Genomic DNA, 20,346 nt, shown 5'->3' with positions numbered 1-20,346 from the left:
TTTTCTTTATTCTGCTCCCTGGCAGTTATTTCCACCATTTTATCTTCCAGCTCACTTATCTGTTCTTCTGCCTCAGTTATTCTGCTATTGATTACTTCCAGAGAATTTTTAATTTCAGTTATTGTGTTATTCATCACTGTTTGTTTTCTCTTTAGTTCTTCTATATCCTTGTTAAATGTTTCTTTTTTGTCTCCATTCTGTTTCCAAGATTTTGGATCATCTTTACTATCATTACTCTGAATTCTTTTCCAGTTAGGTTCCCTATTTCATCTTCTTTTATTTGGTCTTGTAGGTTTTTACCTTGTTCCTTCGTCTGTAACATATTTTTTTGTCGTTTCATTTTTTTTTTAATGGGTGGGGCTGTATTCCTGTCTTACTGGTTGTTTGGCCTGAGGTGTTCAGCAGTGGAGTTTGAAGGCAATTGGTTTGAGCTAGGTCTTTGTGCCGAGATGAGGACCTCCGGAAGGCCTCACTCTGATTAATATTCCCTGGAGTCTGAAGTTCTCTGTTAGTCCAGTGGTTTGGACTCGGCACTCCCACCACAGGAGCTCAGGCCTGACCTCCAGCCTGGGAACCAAGATCCTACATGCCACGTGGTACGGTTAAAAAAAAAAAGAAAAAAGGAGCAGTACAATAACAAAGAATAAAGAATAAAATAAAATTAGAAAGATAAAAATATATATTAGGAAAAATAAAAATAGAATTGAAACAACTGCAAGAAGTTGTTGCAGCAAGACAAAACCACAACAGAAAAAAGAAAGCAGAACAATAACAACTTAATAAAGAATAAAATAAAATTAGAAAAATAACAGCTGTATTTAGAAAAAATATATAAATGAATCAACAATAAGGTAAAACAGAACTCCAACCTAAAAGAAGAAGAAAAATAAAAGGCCTTGGCTATGGAAGGCAGAGTTTGGATGGGGGGTGGAAGTTATCCAGGGGTGGGGTTTAGGGTGGGATGGGCCCTAGGCAGGGTGACATTCAAGCATGGGGCGAGGCCTCTGCTTAGGACCTGCATGGAAGGGGATAGGCAGCACGTCCAAAGGGGGGCCTCCAGAGTATGGAGTTCTGGAGTTTGGAGGTAGGGCCCTGGGTGAGGGTGTGTGGGGGGGGTTTAGGCCCAGCAAAGCTGGAGAGGGTCTCAGAGGGGTGTCTCTTGAGTGTAGATGTAGGGCCCTGGGTGGGGGTGTAGGGGCAGTGCTTGGGCTCTGCACAGTAGGAGGGATGGTCCGAGGGCAGAGGATTAGGCCTGGGAGCCCAACAGGCTCCCAGGTGCCTAAGTGGACAGGGAAAGTGCTGGCCGCCTTCCCTTCCACTCTGTATGCCCCCTCTCCCAACATCTCCCCCAAAGTCTCCCCTCCCCCATCGCTGCTGAACCCCTAAATATGGGTGGGTTTCGCTGAATGTAGGAACTCCTCCCCTCCCACAGCCGCCCCTCTGGGGTGCTGGTCCCATTGGTCCAGCCTTTACTTTTGCTCCCCCTTCCCTCCCTCCAACTCCCTCAGGACCCACGCAGCTGGAGGGGTCCTTGGTGGGCAGAGGATCAGGCCCAGGACCTCAGCAGGCTCCCGGGAGCCCAAGTGGGCAGGGGAAACATAGCCACACTCACTTTTGATCCTCTGCCCTCCCATTGGTTCCTGAATTTCCCCCTTCGGTATGGGATCCCTTCCCCTCTCCCAGCCGCCCCTCTGGGGCACCGGTCCTGTCCTGCCTCCACTTCTCCTCCCCCACTCCCCCCCACAAGCCCCACATCCTACCCAGTTGATGGGGGTTCCACACATCCCCTTAGGTGTCCGTGGCCCCCCACCGGTGCCTGGTAGGTGCCCTAGTTGTGAGGAGACACGAATTCCATGTCCTCCTAGTACGCCATCTTGATGCCGCCTCCTAGATAATTTTCTGATCAAATTCAAGTTTGACTTCACCACCTGGCACTCGTACTCTTGCTTTAGTTACAGGTAGGCATTATCTTTCGTGACTAGTTCCTTCCCTACATCAATCTGTGACATTGGTTGACGTAGCACCACCAGTTTTCAGATTTGCTAAAATGGATTCCTCAGTTGCTGGCCAGCATTAGCATCCTGGGATTGTGGCAACAGTTTCTCATATGCTCCAGTATCTAACCCTGCTTCTTCTTGTCTACTACCATGATTCTAAAATGGTTTTGCATAGAGATCTGCAAAGTGTTTGTAGGTTATTTTTCTTTTTTCAGTTATATATTCACCTTTAATTTTTTTAACAACTTTATTGGAGTATAATTGCTTTACAATGGTGTGTTAGTTTCTACTTTATAACAAAGTGAATCAGCTATACATATACATATATCCCCATATCTCCTCCCTCTTGCATCACCCTCCCACCTTCCCTATCCCAACCCTCTAGGTGGTCATAGAGCACCAAACTGATCTCCCTGTGCTGTGTGCCTGCTTCCCACTAGCTATCTATTTTATATTTGGCAGTGTATATATGTCAATGCTACTCTCTCACTTCGTTCCAGCTTACCCTTCCCCCTCCCTGCATCCTCAAGTCCATTCTCTACATCTGTGTCTTTATTCCTGTCCCACCCCTAGGTTCTTCAGAACCATTTCTTTATTTTAGATTCCATATATATGTGTTAGCATACAGTATTTGTTTTTCTCTTTCTGACTTACTTCACTCTGTATGACAGACTCTAGGTCCATCCAGCTCAGTACAAATAACTCAATTTCGTTTCTTTTTATGGCTAAATAATATTCCATTGTATATATGTGCCACATCTTCTTTATCCATTCATCTGTCGATGGACACTTAGGTTGCTTCCATCTCCTGACTATTGTAAATAGAGCTGCAATGTATATTGTGGTACGTGACTCTTTTTAAATTATGGTTTTCTCAGGGTATATGCCCAGTAGTGGGATTGCTGGGTCGTATGGTAGTTCTATTTTTACTTCTTTAAGGAAGCTCCATACTGTTCTCCATAGTGGCTGTATCAATTTACATTCCCACCAACAGTTCAAGAGGGTACCCTCTTCTCCACAACCTCTCCAGCATTTATTGTTTGTAGATTTTTTGATAACGGCGATTCTGACTGGTGTGAGGTGATACCTCATTGCAATATTGATTTGAATTTCTCTAATTAGTTATGTTCAGCATCCTTTCATGTGTTTGTTGGCAATCTGTATATCTTCTTTGGAGAAATGTCTATTTAGGTCTTCTGCCATTTTTGGATTGTTTGTTTTTTTGATATTGAGCTGAATGAACTGCTTGTAAATTTTGGAGATTAATCCTTTGTCAGTTGCTTCATTTACAAATATTTTCTTCCATTATGGGGGCTGTCTTTCCATCTTGGTTATAGTTTCCTTTGCTGTGCAAAAGCTTTTAAGTTTCATTAGGTCCTATTTGTCTATTTTTGCTTTTATTTCCATTTCTCTAGGAGATGGGTCAAAAAGGATCTTGCTGTGATTTATGTCATAGATTGTTCTGCCTATGTTTTCCTCTTAGGTTTTATAATGTCTGGCCTTACATTTAGGTCTTTAATCCATTTTGAGTTTACTTTTGTGTATGGTGTTAGGGAGTGTTCTAATTTCATTCTTTTACATATAGCTGTCCAGTTTTCCAAGCACCACTTATTGAAGAGGCTGTCTTTTCTCCATTGTATATTCTTGTCTCCCTTATCAAAAATCAGTTGACCATAGGTGTGTGGGTTTATCTCTGGGCTCTCTATCCTGTTCCATTGATCTATATTTCTGTTTTTGTGCAGGACCATACTGTTTTGATTACTGTAGCTTTGTAGTATAGTCTGAAGTCAGGGAGCCTGATTCATCCAACTCCGTTTTTCTTTCTCAAGATTGCTTTGGCTATTCAGGGTCTTTTGTGTTTCCCTATAAATTGTGAAATTTTTTATTCTAGTTCTGTGAAAAATGCCATTGGTAGTTTGATAGGGATCACATTGAATCTGTAGATTGCTTTGGAAATTATAGTCATTTTCACAATGTTGACTTTTCCAATCCAAGAACATGGTAGATCTCTCCATCGGTTTGTATCATCTTTAGTTTCTTTCATCAGTGTCTTATAGTTTTCTGAGTACAGGTCTTTTGCTTCCTTAGGTAGGTTTATTCCTAGGTATTTTATTCTTTTGGTTTCAGTGGTAAATGGCAGTGTTTCCTTAATTTCTCTTTCAGGTTTTTCATCATTAGTGTATAGGAATGCAAGAGATTTCTGTGCATTCATTTTGTAGCCTGCTACTTTACCAAATTCAGTGATTAGCTCTGTAGTTTTCTGGTAGCATCTTTAGGATTCTCTATGTATAGTATCATGTCGTCTGCAAACAGCTTTACTTCTTTTCCGATTTGGATTCCTTTTATTTCTTTTTCTTCTCTGATTGCTGTGGCTAAAACTTCCAAACCTATGTTGAATAAGAGTGGTGAGAGTGGGCAACCTTGTCTTGTGCCTGATCTTAGTGGAAATGGTTTCAGTTTTTCAACATTGAAAATGATGTTGTCTGTGGGTTTGTCATATATGGCCTTTAATATGTAGATGTAAGTTCCCCCTATGCCTACTTTCTGGAGGGTTTTTATCATAAATGGGTGTTGAATTTTGTCAAAAGCTTTTTCTGCATCTACTGAGGATTTTTGCATCTGTGTTCATTAATGATATTGCCTGTAGCTTTGTAGCTTTCTTTCTTTGTGACATCTTTGTCTGGTTTTTGTATCAGTGTAATGGTGGCCTTGTAGAATGAGTTTGAGAGTGTTCCTGCCTCTGCTATATTTTGGAAGAGTTTTAGAAAGATAGGTGTTAGCTCTTCTCTAAATGTTTGATAGAAATCACTTGTGAAGCCATCTGGTCCTGGGCTTTTGTGTGTTGGAAGATTTTTAATCACAGTCACAATGTCAGTGCTTGTGATTGGTCTGTTTATATTTTCTTTTTCTTCCTGGTTCAGTCTCGGAAGATTGTACTTTTCTAAGAATCTGTCCGTGTCTTCCAGGTTGTTCCTTTTATTGGCATATAGTTGCTTGTCGTAATCTCTGATGACCCTTTGTATTTCTGCAGTATCAGTTATTACTTCTCCTTTTTCATTCCTATTTCTGTTTACTTGAGTCCTCTCCCTTTTTTTCTTGATGCATCTGGCTAATGGTTTATCAATTTTGTTTATCATCTCAAAGAACCAGCTTTTAGTTTTATTGATCTTTGCTATCATTTACTTCATTTCTTTTTCATTTGTTTCTGATCTGACCTTTATGATTTCTTTCCATCTGCTAACTTTAGGGTTTTTTGTTGTTGTTGTTCTTCTTCTTTCTGTAATTGCTTTAGGTGCAAGGTTAGGTTGTTTATTTGAGATATTTCTTGTTTCTTGAGGTAGGATTGTATTGCTATGAACTTCCTTCTTAGAACTGCTTTTGTTGCATCCCATAGGTTTTGGGTTATTGTGTTTTCATTCTCATTTGTTTCTAGGTATTTTTTGATATTTTCTTTGATTTCTTCAGTGATCTCTTGGTTATTTAGTAGTGTATTGTTTAGCCTCCATGTTTCTGTATTTTTTACAGATTTTTTCCTGTAATTAACATCTAGTTTCACAGCATTGTGGCCAGAAAAGATACTTGATCTGATTCCATATGATCTCCTGGAGCATGTTCCATGAGCACTTGAGAAGAAAGTGTAATCTGCTGTTTTTGTATGGAATGTCCTATAAATATCAATTAAGTCCATCTTGTTTAATATATCATTTAAAGCTTGTGTTCCTTATTTATTTTCATTTTGGATGATCTGTCCATTGGTGAAAGTGGGGTGTTAAAGTCCTCTACTATGATTGTGTTACTGTCAATTTCCTCTTATATGGCTGTTAGTATTTGCCTTATGTATTGAGGTGCTCCTATGTTGGGTGCATAAATATTTACAATTGTTATATCTTCTTCATAGATTGATCCCTTGATCATCATGTAGTGTCCTTTTGTAATAGTCCTGTTGTAATAGTCTTTATTTTAAAGTTTATTTTGTCTGTTATGAGAATTGCTACTCCAGCTTTCTTTTGATTTCCATTTGCATGGAATATCTTTTTCCATCCCTTCACTTTCAGTCTGTATGTTTCCCTAGATTTGAAGTGGGTCTGTTGTAGACAGTATATAAAGGGTGTCGTTTTTGTATCCATTCAGCCAGTCTGTGTCTTTTTGGCTGGGGCATTTAATCTATTTACATTTAAGGTAGTTATCAGTATGTATGTTCCCATTACCATTTTCTTAATTGTTTTGGGTTTGTTATTGTAGGTCTTTTCCTTCTCTTGTGTTTCCTTCCTACAGAAGTTGTTTTAGCCTTTGCTGCAAAGTTGGTTTGGTGGTGCTGAATTCTCTTTTAGCTTTTGCTTGTCTGTAAAGGTTTTAATTTCTCCATCAAATCTGAATGAGGGCTCCCCTGGTGGTGCAGTGGTTTAGAATCTGCCTGCTAATGCAGGGGACACAGGTTTGAGCTCTGGTCTGAGAGGATCCCTCATGCCACGGACAAGTAGGCCTGTGAGCCACAACTACTGAGCATGTGCGTCTGGAGCTTGTGCTCCGCAACAAGAGAGGCTCAGATAGTGAGAGGCCCCCGTGCCACGATGAAGAGTGGCCCCCGCTTGCTACAACTAGAGAAAGCCCTCTCACAGAAACAAAGACCCAACACAGCAAAAATAAACTAATTAATTAATTAAAAACCCCTACCCCCAACATCTTCTTTAAAAAACAAATCTGAATGAGATCCTTGATGGGTAGAGTAAACTTGGATGTAGGTTTTTCCCTTTCATCACTTTAAATATGTACTGCAACTCCCTTCTGACTTGCAGTTTCTTTTTAAAGATCAGCTGTTATCCTTATGGGGATTCCCTTGTATGTTTTTTGTTGTTTTTCCCTTGCTGCTTTTAATATTTTTTCTTTGTATTTAATTTTTGATAGTTTGATTAATATGTGTCTTGGCATGTTTTTCCATGGATTTATCCTGTATGGGACTCTATGTTCTTTTTGGACTTGATTGATTATTTCTTTTCCCATATTAGGGAAGTTTCAACTGTAATCTCTTCAAATATTTTCTCAGTCCCTTTTTCTTTTCTTTTTCTGTGACCCCTATAATTTGAAAGTCGGTGTGTTTAATATCGTCACAGAGGTCTCTGAGACTGTCTTCAATTCTTTTCATTCTTTTTTCTTTATTCTGCTCTGCAGTAGCCATTTCCACTATTTTATCTTCCAGATAACTTATTTCTTCTGCTTCCTCAGTTATTCTGCTATTGATCCCTTCTAGAGAATTTTAAATTTCATTTATTGTGTTGTTCATCATTTTTTGTTTGCTCTTTAGTTCTTCTATGTCCATATTAAATGTTTCTTGTATTTTCTCCATTCTATTTCTAAGATTTTGTATCATCTTTACTATCATGAGTCTGAATTCTTTTTTCAGGTAGACTGCCTCTTTCCTCTTCATTTGTTAGGTCTGGTGGGTTTTTACCTTTCTCCTTCATCTGCTGTGTGTTTCTGTGTCTTTTAATTTTGCTTAACTTACTGTGTTTGGGGTTCTCCTTTTCACAGGCTGCAGATTCCTAGTTCCCATTGTTTTTGCTGTCTGCCCCCAGTAGCTTCCTGGTGGAGAGGACTGGTGCCTGTATTCTGTTGAATGAGGCTGTATCTTGTCTTTCTGTTGGGGTGGACCACATCCAGTGGTGTGTTATGGGGTGCTGTGACCTTATTTTGATTTTAGATAGCTTCTGTGCTAATGGGTGGGGTTGTGTTCCTGTCTTGCTAGTTCTTTGGCGTAGGGTGTCCAGCACTATAGCTTGCTGGTCATTGAGTGGAGCTGGATCTTATCGTTGAGATGGAGATCTCTGGGTGAGTTTTCGCTGTTTGATATTATTTGGAGCCAGCAGGTCTCTGGTGAACCGATATTCTGAACTCAGCTCTCCCACCTCAGATGCACAGGCCTGATACCTGGCCAGAGCACCAAGACCCTGTCAGCCACACAGCTCAGAAGAAAAGGGAGAAAAAAAGAAAGAAAGAAAAAAAATGAAATAAAGTTATTAAAATAAGAAATTTTTTTTAATTATTAAAAATAAAAAAGTCAAAAAAAAGAAAGAAGAGAGCAACAAAATCAAAAAACAAATCCACCAATAATAACAAGCACTAAAAACTTTATTAAATAAAACTAATAGATAACTAAACGTACAGACATAACCCTAGGACAATTGGTAAAAGCAAAGCTATACAGACAAAATCAGACAACGAAGCATACAGATACACTCACAACAAGAGTAAAAGGAAAAAATATATATATAAAAAAGCAAAAGGAAGTAGGCAACCAAATCAATAAACAAACCTACCAATGATAATAAACTCTAAATGCTAAACTAAGATAATCTTAAAACCAGAAACAAATTAGATGCAGAAAGCAAACCCCAAATCTACAGTTGCTCCCAAAGTCCACCACCTCAATTTTGGGATGATTTGTTGTCTGTTCAGGTATTCCAGAGATGCAGGGTACATCAAGTTGATTGTGGAGATATAATCTGCTGCTCCTGAGGTTGCTGGGAGATATTTCCCTTTCTATTCTTTGTTCGCACAGCTCCTGGGGTTCAGCTTTTGATTTGGCTCCGCCTCTGTGTTTAGGTTGCCTGAGGGCGTCTATTCTTCGCTTAGACAGGACAGGGTTAAAGGAGCAGCTGATTCAGGGGCTCTGGCTCTCTCAGGCCGTGGGGAGGGAGGGGTACAGAGTGTAGAGTGAGCCTGTGGCAGCAGAGGCCAACATGACATTGCACCAGCCTGAGGCGTGCCGTGCGTTCTCCCGGGGAAGTTGTCCCTGGATCACAGGCCCCTGGCAGTGGTGGGCTGCATGGGCTCTCGGGAGAGGAGGTGTGGATAGTGACCTGTGCTTGCACACAGGCTTCTTGGTGGCCGCAGTAGCAGCCTTAGCATTTCCTGCCCCTCTCTCGTGTCTGCACTGATAGCTGCGGCTCCCGCCCGTCTCTGGAACTCATTTAGGCTGTGCTGTGAATCCCCTCTCCTCGCACACCCTGAAACAATGGTCTCTTGCCTCTTAGGCAGGTCCATACTTTTTCCTAGACTCCCTCCCGGCTAGCTGTGGTTCACTAGCCCCCTTCAGGCTGTGTTCACGCACAACCCCAGTCCTCTCCCTGGAACCTGACCTTTGAAGCCTGAGCCTCAGCTCCCAGCCCCCACCCAGCCTGGTGGGTGAGCAGACAGGCCTCTCGGGCTGGTGAGTGCTGGTTGGCACCAATTCTCTGTGCTTTCTCCACTTTTCCCTCTGCACCCCTATTGCTGTGCTCTCCTCGGTGTCTCCGAAGCTTCCCCCCAGCACCCCCTGTCTCCGCCAGTGAAGGATCTTCCTAGTGTGTGGAAACTTTTCCTCCTTCACAGCTCCCTCCCCGAGGTGCAGGTCCCATCCCTATTCTTTTGTCTCTGTTTTTTCTTTTTTCTTTTGCCCTACCCAGGTACGTGGGGAGTTTCTTGCCTTTTGGGAAGTCTGAAGTCTTCTTCCAGCATTCAGTAGGTGTTCTGTAGGAGTTGTTCCACATGTAGATGTATTTCTGATGTATATGTGGGGAGGAAGGTGATCTCCACATCTTATTCCTCTGCCATCTTGAAGGTCTCTGTTTGTAGGTTTTTAATGAACAAAAAGCGTTCCAAGAACAAACAAGTATGAAAAATGGTGTTTTTACTGCAAGGTTTCTCAGAGCTTTTGATATGATAATATGCTTTGTGATATGCTAATGTGAATTGGGACTCTCCCAGAGAGAGAACTAATGTTAAACTTATTTGATCCAGAAATTTTTTTTAAGACAAACATCTGTTATCATCACAGGGAATTATAGTGTTCCAAAAGAATACAGTTTGCAAATTTTGGACTGCACTGTCAAATCAAATTCCTTACACCTTGACCAACTCATTTTGCCTTCTCTAGAAAATACTTTTCTCATCTCACTCATATAATTAAAAAAATTCTCTGTTCATTTTAAACCCTCAGGGTCAACAACAAAAAAACATAGTGGTTTCAGCTTTTAGAGCCTTGGTTTTATACTTTATGCCTACTCAGATGAATGTAAAAAGGAATTTGGGGAAGAGTAATACGCTAGGCCAGAAGGAAATGACATGATTCCTTTTAAGCATCACATCAGGCAGTTTGAGAGCTACAGTCATCCAGTAAAGTGATTGTGTAAGCCCTTGCCACACGAGATGTTAGGACATGTAAACAGGGAAAACATATGAGTTCAGATGTTAGTTGAGATCCCATGAATGGACAGAATTCCTCACAGAGTGAGCTCTGATGCGAATGATCATCAGTTGCCCACGGACCTTGTCTCTTGTAATGAGGGAAGGGGCCACAAAAAGAGGAATTGGAATAAAGGTGGAGTCACTCATGGTGTGTCTTGTTTACCTGGGACAGCCCTCCTTAGCCCTGCTGTCACAGCATAACTAATAAGATTGCTCTCTTTCACTCTCAGAAAGCTCTTGGTTTGACTGATTAATTGTACAGACACTTTAGATGAGGGAGAAGACAAGAGCCAGTAGAGGAGCTGTGTGTCTTAAATGTGAAGGAGATAAGCATTACTTAAAGGGAAAAGAGTAATGAGAGTTGTTAAGGGCAATGTTAAGTCAGTGATGATGAGACTGACCCAAGATTTTAATGTAGAACAGTTTCAGTAAGAAAGTAAGGTCAACCTGTTTAGTTTTTTTTTTTTTTTTTAACATCTTTATTGGGGTATAATTGCTTTACAATGGTGTGTTAGTTTCTGCTTTATAACAAAGTGAATCAGTTATACATATACATATGTTCCCATATCTCTTCCCTCTTGCATCTCCCTCCCTCCTACCCCTCTAGGTGGTCACACACTACCTAGCTGATCTCCCTGTGCTATGCGGCTGCTTCCCACTAGCTATCTATTTTACGTTTGGTATGCCTCTCTCTCGCTTTGTCACAGCTCACCTTTCCTCCTCCCCATATCCTCAAGTCCGTTCTCCAGTAGGTCTGTGTCTTTATTCCTGTCGTACTCCTAGGTTCTTCATGACATTTTATTTCTTAAATTCCATATATATGTGTTAACATACGGTATTTGTCTTTCTCTTTCTGACTTACTTCACTCTGTATGACAGACTCTAGGTCTATCCACCTCATTACAAATAGCTCAATTTCGTTTCTTTTTATGGCTGAGTAATATTCCATTGTATATATGTGCCACATCTTTATCCATTCATCCGATGATGGGATCTTAGGTTGTTTCCATCTCCAGGCTCTTGTAAATAGAGCTGCAATGAACATTTTGCTACATGACTCTTTTTGAATTTTGGTTTTCTCAGGGTATATGCCCAGTAGTGGGAATGCTGGGTCATATGGTAGTTCTATTTGTAGTTTTTTAAGGAACCTCCATATTGTTCTCCATAGTGGCTGAACCAATTCACATTCCCACCAGCAGTGCAAGAGTGTTCCCTTTTCTCCACACCCTCTCCAGCATTTATTTTTTCTCGATTTTTTGATGTTGGCCATTCTGACTGGTGTGAGATGATATCTCATTGTAGTTTTGATTTGCATTTCTCTAATGATTAATGATGTTGAGCATTCTTTCATGTGTTTGTTGGCAGTCTGTATATCTTCTTTGGAGAAATGATTATTTAGGTCTTCTGCCCATTTTTGGATTGGGTTTTTTATTTTTTTGTTATTGAGCTGAATGAGCCGCTTGTAAATTTTGGGGATTAATCCTTTGTCAGTTGCTTCATTTGCAAATATTTTCTCCCATTCTGAGGGTTGTCTTTTGCTCTTGTTTATGGTTTCCTTTGCTGTGCAAAAGCTTTGAAGTTTCATTAGATCCCATTTGTTTATTTTTGTTTTTATTTCCATTTCTCTAGGAGGTGGGTCAAAAAGGATTTTGCTATGATTTATGTCATAGAGCATTCTGCCTATGTTTTCTTCAAGGAGTTTGATAGTGCCTGGCCTTATGTTTAGGTCTTTAATACATTTTGAGTTTATTTTTGTGTGTGGTGTTAGGGAGTGTTCTAATTGCATACTTCTACATGTACCTGTCCAGTTTTATCAGCACCACTTATTGAAGAGACTGTCTTTTCTCCACTGTACATTCTTCCCTCCTTTATCAAAGATAGGGTGACCATATGTGCATGGGTTTATCTCTGGGCTTTCTATCCTGTTCCATTGATCTATATTTCAGTTTTTGTGCCAGTGCCATACTGTCTTGATTACTGTAGCTTTGTAGTATAGTCTGAAGTCAGGGAGCCTGATTCCTCCAGCTCTGTTTTTTGTTCTCAAGATTGCTTTGGCTATTTGGGGTATTTTCTGTTTCCATACAAATTGTGAAATTTTTTGTTCTAGTTCTGTGAAAAATGCCAGTGGTAGTTTGATAGGGAGTGCATTGAATCTATAGATTGCTTTGGGTAGTAGAGTCATTTCCACAATGTTGATTCTTCCAATCCAAGAATATGGTAGATCTCTCCATCTATTTGTATCATCTTTAAATTCTTTCATCAGTGTCTTATAATTTTCTGCATACAAGTCTTTTGCTTCCTTAGGTAGGTTTATTCCTAGATATTTTATTCTTTTTGTTGCAATGGTAAATGGGAGTGTTTTCTTGATTTCACTTTCAGATTTTTCATCCTTAGTGTATAGGAATGCCAGAGATTTCTGTGCATTAATTTTGTATCCTGCTACTTTACCAAGTTCATTGATTAGCTCTAGTCATTTTCTGGTAGCATCTTTAGGATTCTCTATGTATAGTATCATGTCATCTGCAAACAGTGACAGCTTTACTTCTTCTTTTCCAATTTGGATTCCTTTTATTTCCTTTTCTTCTCTGATTGCTGTGGCTAAAACTTCCAAAACTATGTTGAATAAGAGTGGTGAGAGTGGGTAACCTTATCTTGTTTCTTATCTTAGTGGAAATGCTTTCAGCTTTTCACCATTGAGGATGATGTTGGCTGTGGGCTTGTCATATATGGCCTTTATTATGTTGAGGTAAGTTCCCTCTACACCTACTTTCTGTAGGGTTTTTCTCATAAATGGGTATTGAATTTTGTCAAAAGCTTTCTCTGCATCTGTTGAGATGATCATATGGTTTTTCTCCTTCCATTTGTTAATATGGTTTATCACATGGATAGATTTGCATATATTGAAGAATCCTTGCATTCCTGGAATAAACCCCACTTGATCATGGTGTATGATCCTTTTAATGTGCTGTTGGATTCTGTTTGCTAGTATTTTGTTAAGGATTTTTGCATCTATGTTCATCAGTGATATTGGCCTGTAGTTTTCTTTCTTTGTGACATCCTTGTCTGGTTTTGGTATCAAGGTGATGCGGCTTCATAGAAGGAAGTTTGGGAGTGTTCCTCCCTCTGCTATATTTTGGAAGAGTTTGAGAAGAATAGGTGTTAGCTCTTCTCTAAATGTTTGATAGAATTCGCCTGTGAAGCCATCTGGTCCTGGGCTTTTGTTTGTTGGAAGATTTTTAATCACAGTTTCAATTTCAGTGTTTGTGATTGGTCTGTTCATATTTTCTATTTCTTCCTGATTCAGTCTTGGCAGTTTGTGCATTTCTAAGAATTTGTCCATTTCTTCCAGATTGTCCATTTTATTGGCATAGAGTTGCTTGTAGTAATCCCTCATGATTTTTTGTATTTCTGCAGTGTCAGTTGTTACTTCTCCTTTTTCATTTCTGATTCTATTGATTTGAGTCTTCTCCCTTTTTTTCTTGATGAGTCTGGCTAATGGTTTATCAATTTTGTTTATCTTCTCAAAGAACCAGCTTTTAGTTTTATTGATCTTTGCTATTGTTTCCTTCATTTCTTTTTCATTTATTTCTGATCTGATTTTTATGATTTCTTTCCTTCTGCTAACTCTGGGGTTTTTTTGTTCTTCTTTCTCTAATTGCTTGAGGTGCAAGGTTAGGTTGTTTATTCGAGATGTTTCCTGCTTCTTAAGGTGGGCTTGTATTGCTATAAACTTCCCTCTTAGAACTGCTTTTGCTGCATCCCATAGGTTTTGGGTCGTTGTGTCTTCATTGTCATTTGTTTCTAGGTTTTTTAAAATTTCCTCTTTGATTTCTTCAGTTATCACTTCGTTATTAAGTAGTGTATTGTTTAGCCTCCATGTGTTTGTATTTTTTACAGATCTTTTCCTGTAATTGATATATAGTCTCAGAGCATTGTTGTTGGAAGAGATACTTGATACAATTTCAGTTTTCTTAAATTTACCAAGGCTTGACTTGTGATCCAAGATATGATCTATCCTGGAGAATGTTCCATGGGCACTTGAGAAAAATGTGTATTCTGTTGTTTTTGGATGGAGTGTCATATAAATATCAATTAATTCCATCTTGGTTAATGTATCATTTAAAGCTTGTGTTTCCTTATTTATTTTCATTTTGAGTGATCTGTCCATTGGTGAAAGTGGGGTGTTAAAGTCCCCTACTATGAATGTGTTACTGTCGATTTCCCCTTTTATGGCTGCTAGTTTTTGCCTTATGTATTGAGGTGCTCCTATGTTGGGTGCATAAATATTTACAATTGTTATATCTTCTTCTTGGATCGATCCCTTAATCATTATGTAGTGTCCTTCTTTGTCTCTTCTGATAGTCCTTATTTTAAAGTCTATTTTGTCTGATATGAGAATTGCTACTCCAGCTTTCTTTTGGTTTCCATTTGCATGGAATATCTTTTTCCATCCCCTTACTTTCAGTCTGTATGTGTCTCTAGGTCTGAAGTGGGTCTCTTGTAGACAGCATATATATGGGTCTTGTTTTTGTATCCATTCAGCCAATCTGTGTCTTTTGGTGGGAGCATTTAGTCCATTTACATTTAAGGTAATTATCGATATGTATGTTCCTATTCCCATTTTCTAAATTGTTTTGGGTTCGTTATTATAGGACTTTTCCTTCTCTTGTGTTTTTGTCTAGAGAAGTTCCTTTAGCATTTGTTGTAAAGCTGGTTTGGTGGTGCTGAACTCTCTCAGCTTTTGCTTGTCTGTAAAGGTTTTAATTTCTCCATCAAATCTGAATGAGATCCTTGCTGGGTAGAGTAATCTTGGTTGCAGGTTTTTCTCCTTCATCACTTTCAGTATGTCCTGCCACTCCCTTCTGGCTTGTAGAGTTTCTGCTGAGAGATCAGCTGTTAACCTTATGGGGATTCCCTTGTGTGTTATTTGTTGTTTTTCCCTTGCTGCTTTTAATATGCTTTCTTTGTATTTAGTTTTTGACAGTTTGATTAATATGTGTCTTGGCGTATTTCTCCTTGAATTTATCCTGTATGGGACTCTCTGTGCTTCCTGGACTTGATTAACTATTTCCTTTCCCATATTAGGGAAGTTTTCAACTATAATCTCTTCAAATATTTTCTCAGTCCCTTTCTTTTTCTCTTCTTCTTCTGGAACCCCTATAATTCGAATGTTGGTGCGTTTAATGTTGTCCCAGATTTCTTTGAGACTGTCCTCAGTTCTTTTCATTCTTTTTTCTTTATTCTGCTCTGCAGTAGTTCTTTCCACTATTTTATCTTCCAGGTCACTTATCTGTTCTTCTGCCTCAGTTTTTCTGCTATTGATCCCATCTAGAGTCATTTTATTTTCATTTATTGTGTTGTTCATCATTGTTTGTTTCATCTTTAGTTCTTCTAGGTCCTTGTTAACTGCTTCTTGCATTTTGTCCATTTTATTTCCAAGATTTTGGATCATCTTTACTATCATTATTCTGAATTCTTTTTCAGGTAGACTGCCTATTTTCTCTTCATTTGTTAGGTCTGGTGCGTTTTTTTCTTGCTCCTTCATCTGCTATTTTTTTTTATGCCTTCTCATTTTGCTTATCTTACTGTGTTTGGGGTCTCCTTTTTGCAGGCTGCAGGTTTGTAGTTTCTGTTGTTTTTGGTGTCTGTCCCCAGTGGCTAAGGTTGGTTCACTGGGTTGCGTAGGCTTCCTGGTGGAGGGGCCTAGTGCCTGTGTTCTGGTATATGAGGCTGGATCTTGTCTCTCTAGTGGGCATGTCCATGTGTGGTGGTGTGTTTTGGGGTGTCTTTAGCCTTATTATGATTTTAGGCAGCCTCTCTGCTAATGGGTGGGGTTGTGTTCCTGTTTTGCTAGTTGTTTGGCATAGGTTGTCCAGCACTGTAGCTTGCTGGTCATTGAGTGAAGCTGTGTGCTGGTGTTGAGATGGAGATCTCTGGGAAATTTTTGCCGTTTGATATTATGTGGAGCTGGGAGGGCTCTTGTTGACCAGTGTCCTGAAGTTGGCTCTCCCACCTCAGAGGCCCAGCACTGACTCTTGGCTGCAGCACCAAGAGCCTGTCATTCACATGGCTCAGAATAAAAGGGAGAAAAAGTAGAGAGAAGGAATTAGTAGAAGTAGGAACAAAGAAAGAAAGAAAGAAAGAAAGGGGGGAAGGGAGGACGGAAGGAAGGTGGGAAGGAAGGAAGGAAGAATGAAAGAAAAAAGAACGAAGGAAAGAAGGAAAGAAAGGGAGGGAGCGAGGAAGGAAGGAAGGAAGGAGGGAAGGAAGGAAAAAAAGAAAGAAGATAGAGTAAAATAAAATAAACTATAATAAAGTTATTGCATTAAAAAGTAATTATTTAGAAAAAAAATAAAGGGACGGATAGAACCTTAGGAGAAATGGTGGAAGCAAAGCTATACAGACAAACTCTTACACAGAAGCATACACATACACCCTCACAAAAAGAGGTAAAGGGGAAAAAATCATAAATCTTGCTCTCAAAGTCCACCTCCTCAAATTGGGATGATTCGTTGTCTCTTCATGTATTCCACAGATGCAGGGTACATCAAGTTGATTGTGGAGCTTTAATGCGCTGCTTCTGAGGCTGTTGGGAGAGATTTCCCTTTCTCTTCTTTGTTCTCACAGCTCACAGGGGCTCAGCTTTGGATTTGGCCCCGCCTCTGCGTGTAGGTCGCTGGAGGGTGTCTGTTTTTTGCTCAGACAGGACAGGGTTAAAGGAGCCGCTGATTCGGGGACTCTGGCTCACTCAGGCCGGGGGAGGGGAGGGGCGCGGAGTGTGGGGCTGGCCTGCGGCGGCAGAGGCCAGCGTGACATTGCACCAACCTGAGGCCCGCCGTGTGTTCTCCCTGGGAAGCTGTCCCTGGATCCCGGGAACCTGGCAGTGGCGGGCTGCACAGACTCCCCGGAAGATGGATGTGGATAGTGACCTGTGCTCGCACACAGGCCCCTTGGTGGCGGCAGCAGCAGCCTTAGCGTCTCCCGCCCATCTCTGGGGTCCGCGTTTTTAGCCGCGGCTCGCACGCGCCTCTGGAGTTCTTTTAAGCAGCGCTCTTAAACCCCTCTCCTCGCGCACCAGGAAACAAAGAGGGAAGAAAAAGTCTCTTGCCTCTTTGTCAGCTCCAGACCTTTTCCCGGCCTCCCTGCCGGCTAGCCGTGGTGCACTAACCCCTTCAGGCTGTGTTCACGCAGCCAACCCCAGTCCTCTCCCTGCGCTCCGACCAAAGCCCGAACCTCAGCTCGCAGCCCCACCCGCCACAGCGGGTGAGCAGACAAGCCTCTCGGGCTGATGAGTGCCGGTCGGCACCAATCCTCTGTGCGGGAATCTCCCCGCTTTGCCCTCCTCACCCCTGTTGCTGTGCTTTCCTCCGCGGCCTCGAAGCTCCCCGCTCCGCCTCTCGCAGTCTCCGCCCGTGAAGGGGCTTCTAGTGCGTGGAAACCTTTCCTCCTTCACAGCTCCCTCCTACTGGTGCAGGTCCCGTCCCTATTCTTTTGTCTCTGTTTTTTCTTTTTTTCTTTTGCCCTACCCAGGTACGTGGGGAGTTTCTTGCCTTTTGGGAGGTCTGAGGTCTTTTGCCAGCGTTCAGTATGTGTTCTGTAGGAGTTGTTCCACGTGTAGATGTATTTCTGGTGTATCTGTGGGGAGGAAGGTGATCTCCGTGTCTTATTTTTCCGCCATCTTCCCCCCTCCAACCTGTTTAGTTTTGATCTTATTGACTCTTCAGGGCATTTTGCCAAATGTATTGTTATTTAATGATCAGCCTTCTTACAGTGTTGATATCAGATTTCTGATGCACTGTTTAGAAGATTTTTAAGAAACATGAAAAAATTCATAATCATTGTTGAGCATAGATTTTTACAATCAAATTGTTTCAAGTATTAGTTAAAAAATAAAAATATGTGTATAGAATTGTATATCCCTATATCTCCCATAATGCTTCGCATTGTTTACACGCAGTAAGCACTTAATAAATGTATGCTTGATATGTTGATGCATACTCTGATTATTGGCCAATGCAAAAAAGGCCTAAATATAATTATAAAATAGCTAAAACACCTTCTTAGAAGTTTTGATCATGTGTATACAATTTAATGTCTTCTATACAGACCCAAATTAATTATGCTATTTCACCATAAGGGACAGAGTCTAGTTTAGCTGCTGTAATTTTTTCATGTTAGTTCACCACTTTTGTCAGTAACCCACTTTGTTGAAGAACATTCTAATTATTCTTAGGGATTATGAAGGAAGTTGATGATACTGGCTCTGCATTAAAGAGCTTGAAGAATAAATTTATTTAAGGATATATTACCTATCCTTTGATGAATTGTTTGCTATGCATTACATGAAATTTTAATAGGTAGTAAGATCATTCAGGTACCATACAGGCAGCTAGAGAGATACATAGTCAGAAAAATCCAGCCTCCCATCCCTTTATTTATAGCCAAGTGAAATGAACTTTTGAAAATTCATTCACTGGGCAAAACTCTGACTTGGTTGGATAAGAAGTTAAGGATGTGGTTTCTTCTTTCATAGCTCAGTGTAGTTAGGTAAGTGATAAATTAGCTTATGGAAGAAATATAAAGTACTGAGTCTGGCAGATAGAAACTTTTCCCCATTGTATAGATCCCATAGGTTCTCTCAGAGTGCCTTTACCTTAAAGGCTATGTGTATACATTAAACATTTTTAAGGAGAAAAATAAAATCTCAGTATTTTAATATTTTAGGAAAATTTTCCAGGTGGCCATGTGCCAACTGTATTGTAACAGAGACGAGATAGAACAGTTAGGAAGCTTTTGTGGTAACCTATCCATAGGATGAAAAGACCAGATTCTGGGACCTTAATAGGAAGGAGACTATGAGTTTGAGCTATTCTGAAGGCAGAATGAAAAACTCTTTGGTAAGTGATTTTATAAATGGGTTATATAGCGATTGGAGCCAACAATGGAGCTGAGAAGATCAGTGGTGCTCTTGACCAAAATGTCTGCCAGACAAAACTGTTCAGAGTTTCACCTTTGAAAAGCTATAATTTTGTTTTCGTTTCCACTATGTAAAGGGTTTATAGGTTATATGCACTGAGGAGATGCTCACAGAATGAAATTTACCATATCTCATCTCCTTTTCCAGTTCCAAAATGAAACCTGTATTCCACAACCCAAAATCCTCTTTATCTGGTTTGGAAACTTGATGTTTAGTGTAGTTTCCAAATTAGAAGGAAGCAAGAGAATAGCAACAAGCACACAGACCCCTGGACCTGGGCAATTTAATCTGCCCAGTGCTTTAAAGAAGGTGTTCAAAGACTGCTGATAAAAGACATTTATTTGTTCCTGAGTTCAGTGGGCTGACTGTAATATTTGAGAAAATGGAAGGAGGGGCCCTATGAAGGTTGTTACATCATTAAAAATTGATGACAGAGCACCTAAACTAGATTGTGATGGAGTGCCAATGGATGCAGCACTGACTTAAGAATATACAATTTGATACAACTGAAAATACAATTTAATCTCCCCATCATCATCATCAGGATGATGGGGAGCTTATAGATGTAAGAATATATGTAATTTGAGGATGATTATGGGCAGATTATAAATGTTAGATTTGTATTACTCATGTTGCCTGGGTATTTTGCCTTCTAAGATTCACAAATTAGAAATTCCATTACTAAGTATGTATCCAATTTTCTTGAATTTTTAATTCTCTCAAAATAAACATTAATTCCTGAGTAATGTTGATGTGTATCGTAATGTTTAATAGTGTCACAGTGAATAAGCATAAGCAGAGTAAACTAAAAATTTCCTTTTATGTTACAGAGATATTACTCAGTAAATTTTCTTTTCTACTGCACTAAATGCTATTCGAGTAATGTTGCAACCATAGCAGATTTAAGGGCTTTTGCCTGTATTCAACCATATCCTAGTTTAGTGATGGGCCCAGAATATCTCTTGGTAATTATCAGTTAAGGGGTGCATGTTGTTTCTACTTGGTTTATATTCTAGCCCTTGGGGATGCTTAATTATTTGAGATCTGATGTTTACACTTAAGAACTTTTGGTCAGATCTATGATTAGTAAGCAATTAATATTGGCTACAGAAGTCTGCTGTTGGGTAGAATAATTATTATTTGCAACAT

General features: G+C 40.0%; 1 protein-coding gene across 1 annotated transcript in view; it reads left to right on the top strand.

Moving 5' to 3' along the window:
- Positions 1-990: 990 nt before the first annotated feature.
- LOC103071084 (potassium voltage-gated channel subfamily H member 5-like) overlaps positions 991-20,346 on the top strand; it is a 135,805-nt gene continuing 116,449 nt past the window's right edge. The window contains exon 1 of the mRNA XM_007469193.1: positions 991-1,084. Coding sequence (XP_007469255.1) covers positions 991-1,084 — 94 coding nt within the window. The remainder of the gene's footprint in view (positions 1,085-20,346) is intronic.

The sequence above is a fragment of the Lipotes vexillifer genome, unplaced genomic scaffold, assembly GCF_000442215.2.
Source record: "Lipotes vexillifer unplaced genomic scaffold, Lipotes_vexillifer_v1.1 scaffold958, whole genome shotgun sequence".
Lineage (NCBI taxonomy): Eukaryota > Metazoa > Chordata > Mammalia > Artiodactyla > Lipotidae > Lipotes > Lipotes vexillifer.
Note: the sequence above shows the minus strand (reverse complement) of the source record. Positions and strands in the feature narration are given on the sequence as shown.